The 16770-nt window shown below is 40.1% G+C and overlaps 1 protein-coding gene across 4 annotated transcripts in view; it reads left to right on the top strand.

The window, feature by feature from the left end:
• The window catches only part of GLIS3 (GLIS family zinc finger 3), a 189499-nt gene that overhangs the window by 142149 nt on the left and 30580 nt on the right, over window positions 1-16770 (top strand). For all 4 annotated transcript variants that reach the window (XM_075488372.1, XM_075488371.1, XM_075488370.1 and 1 more), the window contains one exon: window positions 10049-10190. In XM_075488372.1, the coding sequence (XP_075344487.1) occupies window positions 10049-10190 (142 nt within the window). The remainder of the gene's footprint in view (window positions 1-10048; window positions 10191-16770) is intronic.

The raw sequence follows: 16770 nt of genomic DNA, 5'->3' as shown, positions 1-16770 counted from the left end.
AGGTGCATTTTTGGTAGCAAACAATATCCTTTTATGTGTTTTTATGTCTTCACTTCCCTGCCACACCATATGCACAAAGGTGAGCTTGGGAGAGCAGGAACCCTTCTTTCTTTAGGGGCCTGGTTGACAGAGTCCCTGGGAGGCAGTCCTGAGGGGCAAAGGAGTCAGGAAGGCTGGGCATTCTTCAAGAAGAAAACCTTAAAGGCGCAGGAGCAGGCCGTCCCCATGCGCCGAAAGATGAGCTGGCAGGGAAGAAGACCGCCTTGGCTGAACAGAGAGCTTTGGCTGGAACTCAGGAAAAAAAAGGAGATTTTATGACCTTTGGAAGAAGGGGCAGGCAACTCAGGAGGGCTACAAAGATGTCGTAAGGTTATGCAGGGAGAAAATTAGAAGGACCAAAGCCCAGCTAGAACTTAATCTGGCTACTGCCATAAAAGACAATAAAAAATGTTTCTATAAATACATTAGCAACAAAAGGAGGCCTAAGGAGAATCTCTATCCTTTATTTGATGCGGGGGGAAACATAGTGACAAAGGATGAGGAAAAGGCTGAGGTACTTAATGACTTCTTTGCCTCAGTCTTTAACAGTAAGACCAGTTGTTCTCTGGGTACCCAGCCCCCTGAGCTGGAAGACAGGGATGGGGAGGAGAATGAAGCCCCCATAATCCAAGGGGAAATGGTTAGTGACCTGCTACACCACTTAGACACTCACATCTATGGGGCCAGATGGAATCCACCCAAGGGTACAGAGGGAGCAGGCGGAAGTGCTCACCAAGCCCCTTTCCATCATTTGCCAGCAGTCCTGGCTAACTGGGGAGGTCCCAGGTGACTGGAGGTTAGCGAATGTGATGCCCATCTTCAGGAAGGGCGAGAAGGAGGACCGGGGAACTACAGGCCTGTCAGCCTGACCTCAGTGCTGGGGAAGGGTATGGAGCAGCTCATCTTGAGTGCCATCACGCGGCACGTACAGGACAACCAGGCGATCAGGCCCAGTCAGCATGGGATTATGAAAGGCAGGTCCTGCTTGGCCAACCTGATCTCCTTCTATGACAAGAGGATCTGCTTTACGGATGAGGGAAAGGCTGTGGATGTTGTCGATCTAGACTTGGGTAAAGCCTTTGACACCATTTCCCACAGCATTCTCCTGGAGAAACTGGCTGCTCATGGCTTGGACTGGCGTACTCTTCTCTGTGTAAAAAACTGGCTGGATGTCTGGGCCTAAAGTTGGGTGGGAGCGTTGATGTGCTTGAGGGTAGGAAGGCTCTACAGAGGGACCTGGACAGGCTGGATCCATGGGCCCAGGCCAATTGTATGAGGTTCAACAAGGCCAAGTGCCAGGTCCTGCACCTGGGTCACAACAACCCCATGCAACGCTACAGGCTTGGGGAAGAGTGGCTGGAAAGCTGCCAGGCAGAAAAGGACCTGGGGGTGTTGGTTGAGAGCCAGCTGAATATGAGCTGGCAGTGTGCCCAGGTGGCCAAGAAGGCCAATGGCATCATGGTTTGTATCAAAAATAGCGTGGCCAGCAGGACTGGGGAAGTGATTGTCCCCCTGTACTTGGCACTGGTGAGGCCGCACCTTGAATACTGTGTTCAGTTTTGGGCCCCCCACTACAGGAAAGACATTGAGGTGCTGGAGCGTGTCCAGAGAAGGGCAACGAAGCTGGTGAAGGGTCTGGAGCAGAAGTCTTATGAGGAGCAGCTGAGGGACCTGGGGTTGTTTAGCCTGGAGAAAAGGAGGCTGAGGGGAGACCTTATCGCTCTCTACAACTGCCTGAAAGGAGGTTGTAGTGAGGTGGGTGTTGGTCTCTTCTCCCAGGTAACAAACCACAGGAGAAGAAGAAATGGTGTCAAGTTGTGCCAGGGGAGGTTTAGATTAGGTATTAGGAAAAATTTCTTCACTGAAAGGGCTATCAAGCATTGGACGAGGCTGCCCAGGGAAGTGGTTAAGTCACCATCCCAGGAGGTATTTACAAGACGTGTAGATGTGGCACTTTGGGACATGATTTAGAGGTGGACTTGGCAGTGTTAGGTTTATGGTTGGACTTGATGTTCTTAAGCATCTTTTCCAACCTAAATGAATCTATGATTCTATAATTCTATGATTCTCATTACCCAGTTGCACTTCAGTCTGGGCTTTAAATATGCTATCCTGTCCATGACGCTACTTACGCGTCACCAGTATCTGAGCAAGAAAGATTGAAGCTGTGTGAAGGATGCCTAAGAGGCTGCAGTTAACCACGCTGACAGCAGCCCAAACACCCTTCAAGTCTTAAAGACTGTCCTCATTGAGTGTCCCTGTTCCAGGCTGGGACTTCTTCTGCGTCCACTGTTGGCATGCAGATTTCACACTGCTAGAGATCAGCAGTGGCAGCTTGCCTGCATTGGCAGGTACTGATTTTGGAGTCCTCAGTACTACTTCTGAAGCAATGATATACTGGTTTCACTGGCAGTCCCTGTATGAGGAGAGCCTTCATCTGCCCATTTGTTTCCTCCCCATGCTGCAGAGCTCTGCCCCGTCTGCTGACACAGTTGTTTGTGAGACTGCACTGTAAGCTGAATTAAGGCTTTAAGAACAACAGAAGAACCCAACCTGAAACAGAAATGCCCCACAATAAATGGGAGGCTGCAGGAACTCTGAAAGTTAGCAGTGCCAGCCCAGCCAGCACATCACATCATCATCTAGCCAGGAAACACACTAAATGGACAACTCCAGGCAATGGACGAAACTGTTCAGGGATGTCCTAAGAAATCTGTGCAAGAGTAAAAATCATATTCCTAAAGGCTAATAATTTTGATTTTTTACTAGTAAAGCTGCCAAAGTTTTTTCAGTTATAGTCCTAGGCTCTAATCAAAGTATTATTTTGAACAGATGAGTATTTCCTTGTAGGAACTGGTACATGCATGAACTTAAGTTCCAGTGGAGATTAACACAAAATCAAATATTTAAAGTGAAGGCCAGTGTTACATCAAGGATACTGCAGAGTTTAAAAAAAGAATGTGAAATCTGAAGATCTTTGTTTCTGTATACTAACAGTTGCTGATGCTATCTACAGATTTTCATGGCAATTTTTGGTAACCTGTGACAGGGAGAAAAATATGTTTGTGGTCAATGAAGCACCAGGTAGATGAGTACTTGTTTATTTTCCACATTTTTCTACTCATGAAGTGAAAATTTGCCAAACAGATGTATTTTCAGAAGGGAAAGCAAATCATTCTGCAGTACAAGTGGTTTCTTTGTCAGGCTGCATTTACTTGAAAAAGCTGATGTTTAGCAATATTATATACTAGCTATATCTACAACTCAGTCTGGCACAAAAGAGTGATTTTTCTCCTGCTTTTTGAATGGCACAGCTCAGCTCTTAGATTGCTGTTCACACAAAAACCAGCTACAAGCCTCTTAGAACTGCGAGAAAAAGGAGATGAAATAGGAAGAGTCATAGGTATAATGCAGGTAGCATTTTTTATAAGATAATTGCATGTTTTCAGATTTGATACGATCTGATACGGGGCAGGGAGAGAGGTAGTGTGTGCGCACATGCGCGCACATGCATCTGTATGGGTGCTTTCCAGTTCTATGACTGGAGTGAGGAAGAAACGAAAGCAAAATTTGTGAAAATGTGGACTTCTCCAAGACAGTGGATGTCACAAGAAGGAGCATTCTTAGGAGCCTTCTATGTTAAAACACATTACTTCCAAATATGTAGAGCAAAATAATAATCAGTTTTCAACAGAACTATGACTGAACAAGCTTTTTTGTTTATTTCAGAAAATGGCCACTTACAATACATCTCACTCAAACTGTACGTCCCTTCTTTAAAGTAAGATTCTCAGTTTGATTTTTTAATTCAATGTTTCCTTTCACATCTGTCCCAGCTGCAATTTTTCCCCTTAAAATGGTTTTCTGGGTGTTCTATATCATTTTAATGAGGAGATAACCCAAACTATTCCTTGTATTAGAATAATACCAATCAAAAGAAAACTTTCTGTTCTGTATATAATAAAGGTAGAATTCATTTCAGTGTCATCAGTCTTAATGTAACAGTGTTTTCCTCTTGTAGTATTGCTTCAAAATCAGAATTTATTCTTTACTTGAAATTTGCCAAAGTTAGCTGATTGTGTAGGTTCCAGGTCCTTTTGATTTTTGACACAAGAGTCTGAAAAACATTTTTGGTTTGTTTTCATGATTTACACTAGGTCACAAAGATGGAAGCGATTTTTGTATTCAAACTCAAATGTTTGTAGTAAAACTTTGAGAGGAGCAAGAGTAACTATTTCTTGTATAGAACCTAACATCCCTACTGTGCAGACAGGCTAACTTGATTTTTATTGTGTTTTCATGGCTGAACATTTAATTGAAACAGGATGTAAGAGCAGGTGAAAATAGCATGCACACATATCTGAAAGCTGTGGTAGACAATTAGCAGAATAATGAATGCTATGGCTGTCTAGAAATCCTGCCCAGGTGACTCACTGGAAACAAAAGTTATTGAGGAATTCCTTCTGTCTGCATTGCTTCTTTGCCCCAAGATGTCTGTAGCCTCCAGAGGCAAGAATTAGGACAGTTAGCAAGCGTAAACTTTTAGCAAGCGTAAACTTTTATTGTCCATTGTCAAAAAGGCTTAGTACTGTGCAAAAAAGCACTGGACCTTGAAGCTGATCTGTGTGAGTAAAGGGATGATCTAGCAAGCAAACCTGTAATAAGAGTAAACACTGTCACATTGCATGGCTTCATATTGAAATTGTAATTTTCTAGTGGTCACATCTGTGCACTGTTGATGTCATGATGCTAACAGGACATAATTTTACTCTAACTGTACAAGCAAATATTAAATTCTGGCTATGCCTTCACAAAAATTAGTACAATATGTAGCTCTGCGTAGTCAGGTCATCCTTCCCTCTCCCAGTGCCAACTTAACTTACGGACAATAAAACTGAGTGGAAGGCTACTGGCTTATTCTCTACTTGACGAATAGTGCTTAGTAAACTTAATACACAGACTATGTGAATAACAGAAATTCCTCCTTAGCTGTGCAATGAAATAAAAAACGTATTTATAAAGCTATTACAGTTAGTGTAAAACAATCGCTCTCAATTAAACATAGCAGTATTTAGAGGTTTTTTGCTGGTTTTAGACATAGCAGACACAGATCTAACCTGCATCAAAATAAATAGACTGTAAGCAATGTCCCCCTTACATATGGAAATACTCTGCTAGGTGCTCAGCATCCATACAGTGCATTAAGCCTGCTTTCATGAAAGCAAGATTTAAAATGCTGTGATTTCATGACATAATTGGCATGTTTGAATGACTGGAGACGTCCGGACTTTGCTGAAGAATTGCTGGAGTTAATCTGAGTATATATAGGCAGGTTTTGAAGTTACTGAGATTGTGTTTTATGTGGTTTGGAACCAAACTAATAATGTTTCAGAAATCCTAAACTCCTTAGCTTCTGACTAAGTGTATTCATAAACACACATTTCTTATGTTTTCCTTGATGGTGTCTGATTTCTATAGAACAGCAATAATGCTGAAGAAACTAGCCAGGTTGTACAAAAACATGCAGATCTCAGATAAAACACACATTGGTTAGAAAAATATGAAACAAATGATCTTTTCTTTTAAGGAGACATTTTCTCTGGAATTATGTCATGCGTCAAATCAACAGCACATCTCTGCTCTCGGACTCAAACATAATGAAATTGAAAATTGAAGAATGTAGAATCTTACTCCCTTCTAATTACTCCTGCTTGTATCATTTAATCTTGGGTAATTATTTAATCATATCTAAAATGTACAGGAGTAGAATTTCCATCCATTGTTCTGAAAGCTGATAAACATTAGTTGATTGTCACAGAAGTAAAATAGTTGTAAATCATGACTGACAGTGATTTGTTTTGTGTATTAGAAAAAACTGCCACATTGTGATAATGGGAATGTCTCAGATTTCCAAATACAAAACTTCACAAGTCTACCATACAACTGAGCTATTAAAAGTGAAAATCTATTATTTAGAACAAATATTTCATACAGGGAAGTTATAAGTGAGCTGAGCAGTTGATTGTTAACTTGCACCTTGGTCAGCCATAAATTTAGGCTACATTACAGCACACAGAAAAGGTCTGTGCTCAGCATGGCAAAATTGTAAGTTACTGATTTCATCATTCAGCAAGGTAACTTTCTAACCTTATGGTTCTCAAAAATAGATTGGCAAGTTTTCAGTCCCAGTGTGATTGTACTGGTGCTCAGCTGAGTGATCATGAGGGAAGCAAGGTGATCATGGGGGAAACAAGGTATTGCAGCCAGGATGCTGGGAGATTTGTGCTGAGATATGATTTATACAGAAGTCAGAGTGTCAACTGTCTTTTACAGCTGGTTGATAAGTCTACAGTGTAGGCTGGAAATGAAATGCATTGTCTTTAGAGCAAAGCAAGAAACAGACTGCAGGGGTTAGATCTGGTCAATTATTATTTCTCCTTTATAGCTTTTTTACCTGAAGATAAAATTGTATGGATGCAATGAATGGTTGGTTTATTTGCTTGGTTTTAAGATCATCTGTCTTTCATTGTCTGTTTTGTGTTTCTTCACATACTAAAGAAAAAACATAACTCAGATTTGCCTGCTCTTGACAACATCTAAAACAGTGGTTTAAGTGAAAACTTTTTCTTAAAAGTTTTCTATAAACTATGCAAAAATATTTGAATGAGATAGAGCGTTTTTTTATCCTGAATGTTTTTACAGGAAAAAACAATGCCTTGATGAGCCATATTTGAACAAGAGGTCATATCTGTGGTCTGTTTTGTTCCAAAAAGGCCACAGCTTATGCCAGCCCTGTTAATGGTACAGAGGAAAGATCTGCAAAAATATTGCACAGAGGATGAGCTTTAGTTGGCAGAGGAAGGAGGACACAGCAACCAAAGCACGGTTACTGTCTCTCTCAAGAGAAAACACTAATGGTGGGGAATGGAGTTTTCCAGAAGTTGTGTCTAGTTTGGGAAGCACCTGTGATTTAATGGCTGGTTTTGCTAAAGGTTGCTTACCCATTTCTGGTCCTGCTCTGCTAAGCCGCAGAGTAGAGAAGAGGTCCTCTACCCCTTGCTTCCTACCCTTTCTAACCGTGCAACAGTAATTATTCTTAAAGAGCAACTCGCATACATACTCTTTTACATACTCACGTACATACTCCTTTACTCACAGTAAAGGAGGATAAAGTTATTCCCAGCACCTATTATCTGGTGAGGGTTTATAGAAGGCCTGTGGTAGTATTTTTAGTAATTTTGAATTAGGAGTGTGTGTCTGCAGTTGCACAAATCAGTGTAATACTCACCTCTTGCTCAAGATATTTCAATATATGCATATTAAATACATATATTGTCATTCTAAAATTACATATTATAAATACAATACATGTATGAGTGTGTGTATGTAAGTTTATAAAATCTATATTTCTAGCCCTTGTAGTCATAAATATGAATCAATAATAACCAATGCATGGATTAAGAACTATCTTCAGAAATCAGATCACAGCTGTCTCCCAGTGTTTGTTTCACTGTTTTTGGTTTTCTGTTGTTGATCCTGGGTTTTGTTTGTTTTTATAAGCATTGACTGTTGGGCAAGCCAGAAAATTTATGTCAGCACAGGTTGTCTTGATAGATTTGTTCTCAGTATCAAAGGATTTGCAAATGCAAAACAAACCTCCTGAACATTGCAAAATAGAAAAATGTGTAAAATAGGCTGCTGCTGTTATTTAATTCTTGTAACTAAGGCTTAAACACTTAGCTCTCATTTCCGTGTTCTGCTCTCTGTTTCATCTATATGAGTGCTATCTGATCATAGAAAATCGATCAGTTTCTTACTCACAAAAAAAAATTTGTGCAAACAAGCAAACAGCTTTACACAGGCGACCTCTGTAAATTTGTATTCTGTGTGATAGAATCCTGATTTTTTTAATGGAAGTCAGATTTTTTTCATGTTTATTTTCATATTAGATTCCGTAGAAATTTAAAGTCACATAATGCTCATTAATAATGTAACTGATAAGAATTTGAATCTGGATATATCTAGCATTTAATTTCACATGCACTTAATTTAATGAAAAAGCCATGTTACTAGCAATAGCAGTAAAAACAGAATAATTAGTGGCTAATAGCAGACAACCGTACATGCTACACTGGAAGAAACATTTGTACTTAGAACAGATTGTAAATATGGATAATAAACTAAAAGCATTTGTCAGGGTATTTCTCCCTTTCTTCCTCCCTTTCTCCCTTTCCTCTCTCTTTCCCCTCAGCCTGTACAATTCTGGAATAACAAGTTCTAGAATAACAGATATACCTCACAAAGGTAGCGTACCTCCCGTCTTAATAACGACTCACTAAATTTTTTTAAGAGAAGGAATAATCTACAGCATGCACAGTCTGTGCATAGGTAGCATAGGCTGCATAATATCTCTTATTACAGTCACCTTACCTCAGGTGCTTATGATGTGTAAGACCAACTCTCCACTCTCTTGCAACGGTTTTATACTAATGCGTATCATCAGAAGTCACTTGAATGATTATCAGCATCTTGTGGCACAACAATGGGTCATTTTACAGTTGCATTCAGGATCATTCTCTCTTACTCTTTCTTCTTAATTTCTGAGTATAGGATGGACAGAAATTTCTCTTGTTGCTCTTCCTCCCCTTAGGAGTTTGGAGGTGCTAGGTTATGTTCTAGTTACTGTTACCTGCTCACCTTTCATGGCACCAGAGAGGAGAAGCCTCGGTTGCATCTGTGAGATTTGCTTCTTGGGACTCTGATGCATGAGTGTAGCAAATCCTACTGCACTAGATGAGGTTTCTGTCCATCATGCTGCATGAACTATCTCTTCATCAGCATGGGTGACAGCACAGAATATTTATCTGCATCTCAGCTGCTGCAGTGGCCCACATGCATATAAGCACAGACCCTCCTTTGTCACACTTTTAAATGAACACACCAGCCTGTCAGCTGAGTTGGCATACGGAACAAGAAATTTTTGTTGTATATAGCAGTAACATCAGGCAGGGGGTTGGGACAGGCATCAGTCCCAGCAGCCTTCAGCAGCATCCATCTGCCAGAAACCTCAGGGTGCAGTTTTGCATTACAGCTAGGACAGCCTTGTGTCAGGGTGCTGCAGCAGGCTTTCTCCCTTTTCCTTATTTTGGTTTTGGGATTTTTTTTTCATTGTATTTTTTTATTGTATTGTATTGTAGCATCAGTGAGACTGTTCATCCAATTTCATCCAAAGGAAAACTCTTCTTATGAATTAGTTTATTAATTGTTTGTAGAGTGAATTTTGTGCTGGATCAGCCGGATAAACAGACTTGCTGTTGATGGATCAGGTACCAGGCAAGTGGCCATGTATGCAGCTGGGATTAGAGGCAGTGATGGAGCACTCGCTTTGAGATCAGTTCAGCCATAATGTGAAACTTATGCAGTCCTAGTCACTTTAACAATGTGATCTTGAGACAACTTTGGTCCGTATAAAGTGGTACCACTTCCATCCTGACCATCTTGAATGATACCACTCCTGGCTGCTTGCTCCCAGTCCCTCATTTCCACTGCCATGAGCACCTTTGCTTTTCTGGTCCTTCAGCAAGCCAGGTGAGGGCACTAAATCAGCAGGAAAATACCTGTATTTTTTATAGTATCCCTCTGCTGATATAAGAGATGTCAGACATTTCATAAATCTCCATTATCCATGAATCAGGACACTCTTCTCTCTTTTGCAAGTGTATGACAGGAGAATACACGTAAGTCCATCTGTCCAAGGTCCTATCTGTACAAGTAGCCCTTGTCGTTAGTACAGTCTTGTTAAGGATCTGGAAGTTTCCTTCCTTAGATTCGAAAAGTGCCTGCTATAACGGAAGGACTTAGAAGAATTCTGTTTGTGCTCCATTTCTTTCTCTAACACCTCAACATTTCGTCATTATAATTTTTCAGTGTCTCAAGGATTTTTGTGATTTATTTCCTTTTTTTTGTCCATGTTATGATCACTTCTCCTTTTTTATCTCTTGTGTTTCAGTTGCGATCGAGCTCAGAGCTTGGCCAGGACATCCTGAATGACTGCCTTGCAATCCAGCCCCTCCAGGCAGCCCTGTCACCGCATGATGCTGCAGATAATACCATGGGACACTCCCCAGGGCCTGCTCACGATATTTACCCAGGTATAGAAAAGGACAGATAAGCAGCCTGCTATATTATTGCTCACTTAAGATTAGGGATGATTTTGCAGAATAGGATGTACTCTAAAATCCATAACTATCTCATGAGAAGGATAGAATCTTCAAAGTAATAGATTTTGAACAGATTTTTACGTGTCTTTTGAAGGGAGGCAGGACAAATCGTATTTTATTTATGAAAAGACCTACTGCAACAAAGAGCAATATTTTTGGTCTACAGGCATTTGACTTCTGCTAGCAATTCACTTCTACCATTCCTTGTAGACGTCTTGAATTCATTAAGCTGCATTTAAAATCAAAGGAGTGGTTTTCCTCTTCCTTATTCATGGATTACATATCAGTTTTCCAATAGATCTACATTAATAACTTTAAATACTGCATTATGAGCTCTCGTATTATGTCTATAAGTATGCCAATAAATACATTTATGCTATAAATGTGATAATCCGATTTTATTGTTTCAGTTAAGTACCTGAGATGTTCATATTAAAATATCTAACTCTGTCATACCTAGCTAAATGTACAATTGTTGTTCAGCTAAATCTGAAACATTTGATAAGTTATGAGTGATAATACATCTCAAAGCTCGAGACAACGATGGGCAGGATGTTAACATTTTTTAATGCAATATTTTAGTAGTTGTAAAGACATCTGTTTTTAACATTCAGGCAGAATGCAATACATCTTCTAGCAGTTTGACTTTTAATTGAGAACAAGATGTAGGAAGTGAAAGAATTGGCTGAATGTTATGTGCAGTGCTGAAAATGACATTATATGAAGTGGCCACTTCAATAAGTGGTTTTATTTTACTGAGGGGCTTGTAAACCTATCAATTCTGCGATATGTTTTTGTCAAGGCTGTTATGAGCTACACACTAGTTGGTGATGATGTAGGTTTATATGACACAAATCAGGAAATTTAAAGCTGTGATTGACTGTATCCTAATTTATAAAATAGTTGGTATTACTTGTATGCTGTTAACTTTTAAATGCCTTATTCTGAGTATAGGCTGAGTGTGGCATCTGTTATTTGAAAGCTAAAGGAAATTTCAGATTTTAAAGATCTGATTTTGGCCAGGGAACCTCTAGCAACATGGTGTTGGTTACAGTTGCTTATTTTGTATTGTACTTTGAGAGGGAGTTGGATAGTGAGGAATGCTGAGATTTAAAAAATTATTTACTGGCATTACCCAGTGTAATGCGCAATACCGAGAGAGAATAAAAGACTCAGCTTTTCCTTTTCCTTTTAAGTCCCTAGATAGGGTGGAAGCTAGGTAGGAACAGGGTGTCAGATGAGCTGAGAGCAGGTTTTCAGAAACTGGGGACATTGTCACAGGAGATTTCCAGTGGAATCTGTTGAGCACTCAGCTCTTTTACAAGTCTAGCTTCCAGACTATGATTAAGTATCAAACTCCAGTTGCTGGGTCAATCCAAACCCAGACTGACAGCAGCTTGAACAAACTGCTGCCCCATGACTTGTCAGGATCCTAAGCCGAATAAAACTATTGCCTCCAGCCAGCCCTTAGCTGGCAATTGTCTGCAGCCATGATGTCCCATAGACAGCTTCTGAGACCGTGGCATTACTTTCTGTAATCTCATTCATGCCTTGTCTTTCAATACTTGGGGTTTACAGCACTACTAACTATGGAGGTTCTTTGATATAGTAATTTATTTTGTTTTTTTTTTACTTGGCACTGCTTCCTATTTTGCAGCAATTTTTATAGTATTAATCAACATACTTTCATCAGTATTAATTACTCTGTATAATAAACTGCTTTCCCTTACGTGTGTTCACAGCTATCTATAACTTGGCAAATTTCTTGTAGTTTTATTCACTTGTGTTGTTTCACATCAATTAAGTGATTGTCAGGTATAGATGAATCCATGTCACTCCATTTTGACAACCACGCAATCCGGTTGAAATGAATTGTTTCATTAACTGCTCATCAGGGCTGCTACATAATAATATACTATGTGAATAAGTGAGATAAATCCAACAGGGAGGGAATTATTTTATTGAAATGGCAACATGAAAATTATTCATGCCCCAAGGAGAGGAAAGCAAAACATATGAAAGCTTGTGTCCTGCCTTAGAGAAGCTACCCTTCAAACTTCTCTGGAAACAATATTTTTTCTAAATGCAAAGAAAAGTTTTGAGACTTTTCTGAAAAATGAAATATGTAACTTTTACTGGGAACTGTTAGAGACAGCATATTAGCTGACATGTGTCTGTGCTACTTGTCAAGTAGAAACAGGAGCAGGTTTCCATTCTTCCAATGCCGTTAAATCAAACTTTTCTCACTTGAGGGTTACTTTTCTTATCATTTATGCACATTTAAAGCAAAGGTAGGTTTTCTCCTTTCCTAAGAGATCAACAGAATAAATGTTTGAAAGCAAGCTATTAGAAATATGTAAGAGATGGCAAAAGTAGACATTTAGATGCTATTCCATTTTCACTCACCAAAGTACAATGCCTGTAATGATCAGCTGTTACTGTTAAAGTACAGAATCTGCAAACACAGATATATTTAAATTAAATACGACAATAGTCTTTTTGATTATGTATCTATTACTTAAAGCTAAGACTGCACGAATGTTTTTTCTTATCTTGTGGCCTTTGTGACTTTATAAAAGAAATCTGAATTGAGTATAATCTTATAGTGAGATAACATGACAGATCCTTTGCTTAAAACTAACACAAAATTACATTTACAGGTCTAAAGTTAAGCAAGCATACATACTCTTCTAGGGCTAAGTGTAGTGATATTTTGTAAAACAGAAATTCAAAGTCTGTTTCTACTGAAGTGTGAAATTTCTGGTAGTATCTAGGTTTTAATTTTTAAAAATACATAGGCTTTTGAGTTTATTCAGTTCATAGAATGAAGATGTGAGCAATCCATTCATAAAAAGAACATATGAATGATGTTTTTTCTACTATGAAATCATATTGCCTTACTTTGTATATTGCAATCTAGAATCACTGAGGCTGAAAGAATCATAAATAATGCAATACAAAAAAAAATTATTTTTACTGTGCTGTTTGGTTAAAACTTGACCATTTCATATTTAAGAATAAACCAGAATGTGTCATTCATTTATAAATAGTTACTGAATATCACACTCTGCTCTGCTCCAGAGCAAGCAAATGATACTACTGAAGCTTGTCAAGTGCATGATTTTCTTTGCAAGTTGGAAATTAAAAATTGCATCAGGAAAGTTACAGAAGGTTTTGCAATTCTAAGTGTATTTTAAATATAATCTTACGCTCCAGTACTGGGAAACTTTGGCCTAACTACTTTTATGCCTATGACTTAAGATGTGCTTTACTTAAGTAACAGTTTTCCTTGTGTGGGTTTTTTTTTTTTTTCCCAATGAAATACTACTGAGCTAAGTGCTCTGTACACATAATAAGAAAGAATTCATTCCCAATATCGAAGATAATGTTAGGGCCGTAGGTAGATACAACAGGCAGGTAGAGTACTCATACAGGAAAAACGAAGAATTTTATTAAAGCAATTGTCCCAGTGAGTGAGCTCCCTAACCATTAAGCACCATGGGCAGTGTGGGAGATGTCTGAGGAAAAAGCAGTCTGTTTGTTAAAGCTGACAGCCTTGGGGAGTAGTTATGGCTCATTAGTGGAAGAAAAAAAGAATGAGAAGGAAGAACTGAGATATGAATGGCCATTGCAGTGAAAAATGGAGTTGTGTTTAATGCATAGGGAATGGATACAAAAGAGGAGGTGATGTAGGGTAACCAAAAATTAAGAGGATCTCTGTTGTCACCTTTTTGGCTGAATTTAAGTATGGCATACATATCCAGAACTCGTACTAAATGTGATGTTTTACCAGGTAGTCCCATACACACACCACAGGGGGCTGAAAAGTGTTAATATTATTATCTTACCTATTTTAAGGAGGACAGTTCATTTCCCTTCAGACTTGACTTTTTATTCAACAGTTTTACTTCTGAGTTTATAATTTCCATTTTGAGACAGCTTAATGGTTCTCCAAAAATTGGTGTAATGCTTGGATTCACATTGTGAAGAAGAGAATGTTTACTAATGAAATGGTACAAACATTGTAAGCAACAAGGCAACTGCACCATTTATAGTTCCTTTCTTCATGATGAGACAGAACTTCAGAAACTACAATCCACTGAAAGAGAAGAATCTGTCTTGAAAGGCAGGGATGTGATGTAAAGATGCCATGGCAGGAACAACTTTAAATCCCAATCCAGATCCCACTTTATTGCTTCAGGGATTTAATTATTTCTGAATCTCAGAAACTACAGGAGTTTCCAGGATGTCCGCCTTTCTCAACCAATAATCAGTCCAGCTGCCCATCATTGCAAGTATCCTGCAACAAGACTAGAAAATGTTTATCATGTCCAGCTCAGAGAAGAGATCAAAGAATGTTCAAAAATTAGAACCACACACCTTTTCTTATTTATATTATAGGCTGCTTTGGGTAGCAATTGGGAGGCTTTTAGCAACCACCATTTTACCATTTTTATTAGAGGCCTATAGTTACCTATAAAATATACCTATAAACTAACTCTGCAATTTTTATTCTGACTCAGCTGGTAATTCTTCAATGACTTTCTTAATTTTCTTGTCCTGTTTTCTGTGCTGTGGAGTAGGGGAAAAGATTCTTAGTAGATGGTGTGGTGTCTTAGGACAATTTTTACATGTGGAAGATCTTTACCACAAAACCACTTTATATTCTAAGCGTTTAGATGTCTAAATATTTGAGGTAAGGGATCTCAAAAGACAGATATTGATTGAACAGCTCTCCAAATAATGAGACTGGATTACTCTACAACGTGCTTTCCTAGACTTGTTTTCTTCTTCTATCCAAATATCTGGAGTGAGTGGACTTCGTAAACTCTCCAGCTTTCTAGGTGCCTCCAGTACTTGGGATGCCTCCAGTATCTCTGATCTGCCTGCAGAACGTCTGAAGAAAGATACAGAGACCATCAATGCAGATGGTCCATGCAATAGATCCACTTTGGAGAAAGGCTTATTATCTTCATAATATGATTTTGACTTCTGCTCTACTTCTTAATGTATGGTGGCTTCTTAAGTTTCATGCACACTGGAGTCTTCAGATTTACAGATGAGCTGGGCAGGATCGAGGCAACACAGGCAGCATGTTTTACATTTGCTGGGCTTAACACTTACGGCTCAACACAGCACATGCGCACATATTCCTGGGCACGAAATCCTGTAGGGAAGTATGGCCTCCCTAAGGGAGGTGAGAGAGGAGAACATATGGAGGTGATGCTCCCAAGTGCAAAAAGCATTTCAGATTTTTCCTTCTGTGCACTATTAAATCACTTGTTCACAAGGACCATATAAATATTCCTTGTAGAAATCACAGAATCACAGAATCGTATAGGTTGGAAAAGACCTTTAAGATCATCGAGTCCAACCGTAAACCTAACACTACCAAGACCACCACTACACCATGTCCTTAAGCACCTCATCCAAACGTCTTTTAAATACCTCCAGGGATGGCAACTCAACCACTTCACTGGGCAGCCTGTTCCAGTGCTTGAGAACCCTTTCAGTGAAGAAAAATTTCCTAATATCCAGTCTAAACCTCCCCTGGTGCAACATGAGGCCATTTCCTCTTGTCCTATCACTTGTTACCTGGGAGAAGAGACCGACCCCCACCTCACTACAACCTCCTTTCAGGTCGTTGTAGAGAGTGATGAGGTCTCCCCTCAGCCTCCTTTTCTCCAGGCTAAACAGCCCCAGTTCCCTCAGCCGCTCCTCATAAGACTGCTGCTCCAGACCCTTCACCAGCTTCGTTGCCCTTCTCTGGACACGCTCCAGCACCTCAATGTCTCTCTTGTAGTGGGGGGCCCAAAACTGAACACAGTATTCAAGGTGCGACCTCACCAGTGCTGAGTACAGGGGCACGATCACTTCCCTAGTTCTGCTGGCCATGCTGTTGCTGATACAAACCAGGATGCCATTGGCTTTCTTGGCCACCTGGGCACACTGCTGGCTCATGTTCAGGCGGCTGTCGACCAACACCCCCAGGTCCTTTTCTGCCAGGCAGCTTTCCAGCCACTCTTCCCCAAGCCTGTAGCGTTGCATGGGGTTGCTGTGGCCCAAGTGTAGGACCTTGCACTTGGCCTTGTTAAACCTCATACAATTGACCTCGGCCCATGGATCCAGCCTGTCCAGATCCCTCTGCAGAGCCTTCCTACCCTCAAGCAGATCAACACTCCCGCACAACTTGGTGTCATCTGCATACTTACTGAGGGTGCGCTCGATCCCTTCATCCAGATCATTGATAAAGATGTTAAACAGAACTGGCCCCAACACCGAGCCCTGGGGAACACCGCTTGTGACCGGCCGCCAACTGGAGTAAACTCCATTCACCACCACTCTTTGGGCCTGGCCATCCAGCCAGTTCTTTACCCAGAGAAGAGTACACCTGTCCAAGCCATGAGCAGCCAGTTTCTCCAGGAGAATGCTGTGGGAAACTGTGTCAAAGGCTTTACTGAAGTCTAGATAGACAACATCCACAGCCTTTCCCTCATCTACTAGGCGGGTC

The sequence above is a fragment of the Mycteria americana genome, chromosome Z, assembly GCF_035582795.1.
Source record: "Mycteria americana isolate JAX WOST 10 ecotype Jacksonville Zoo and Gardens chromosome Z, USCA_MyAme_1.0, whole genome shotgun sequence".
Classification (NCBI taxonomy): Eukaryota; Metazoa; Chordata; class Aves; order Ciconiiformes; family Ciconiidae; genus Mycteria; species Mycteria americana.
Note: the sequence above shows the minus strand (reverse complement) of the source record. Positions and strands in the feature narration are given on the sequence as shown.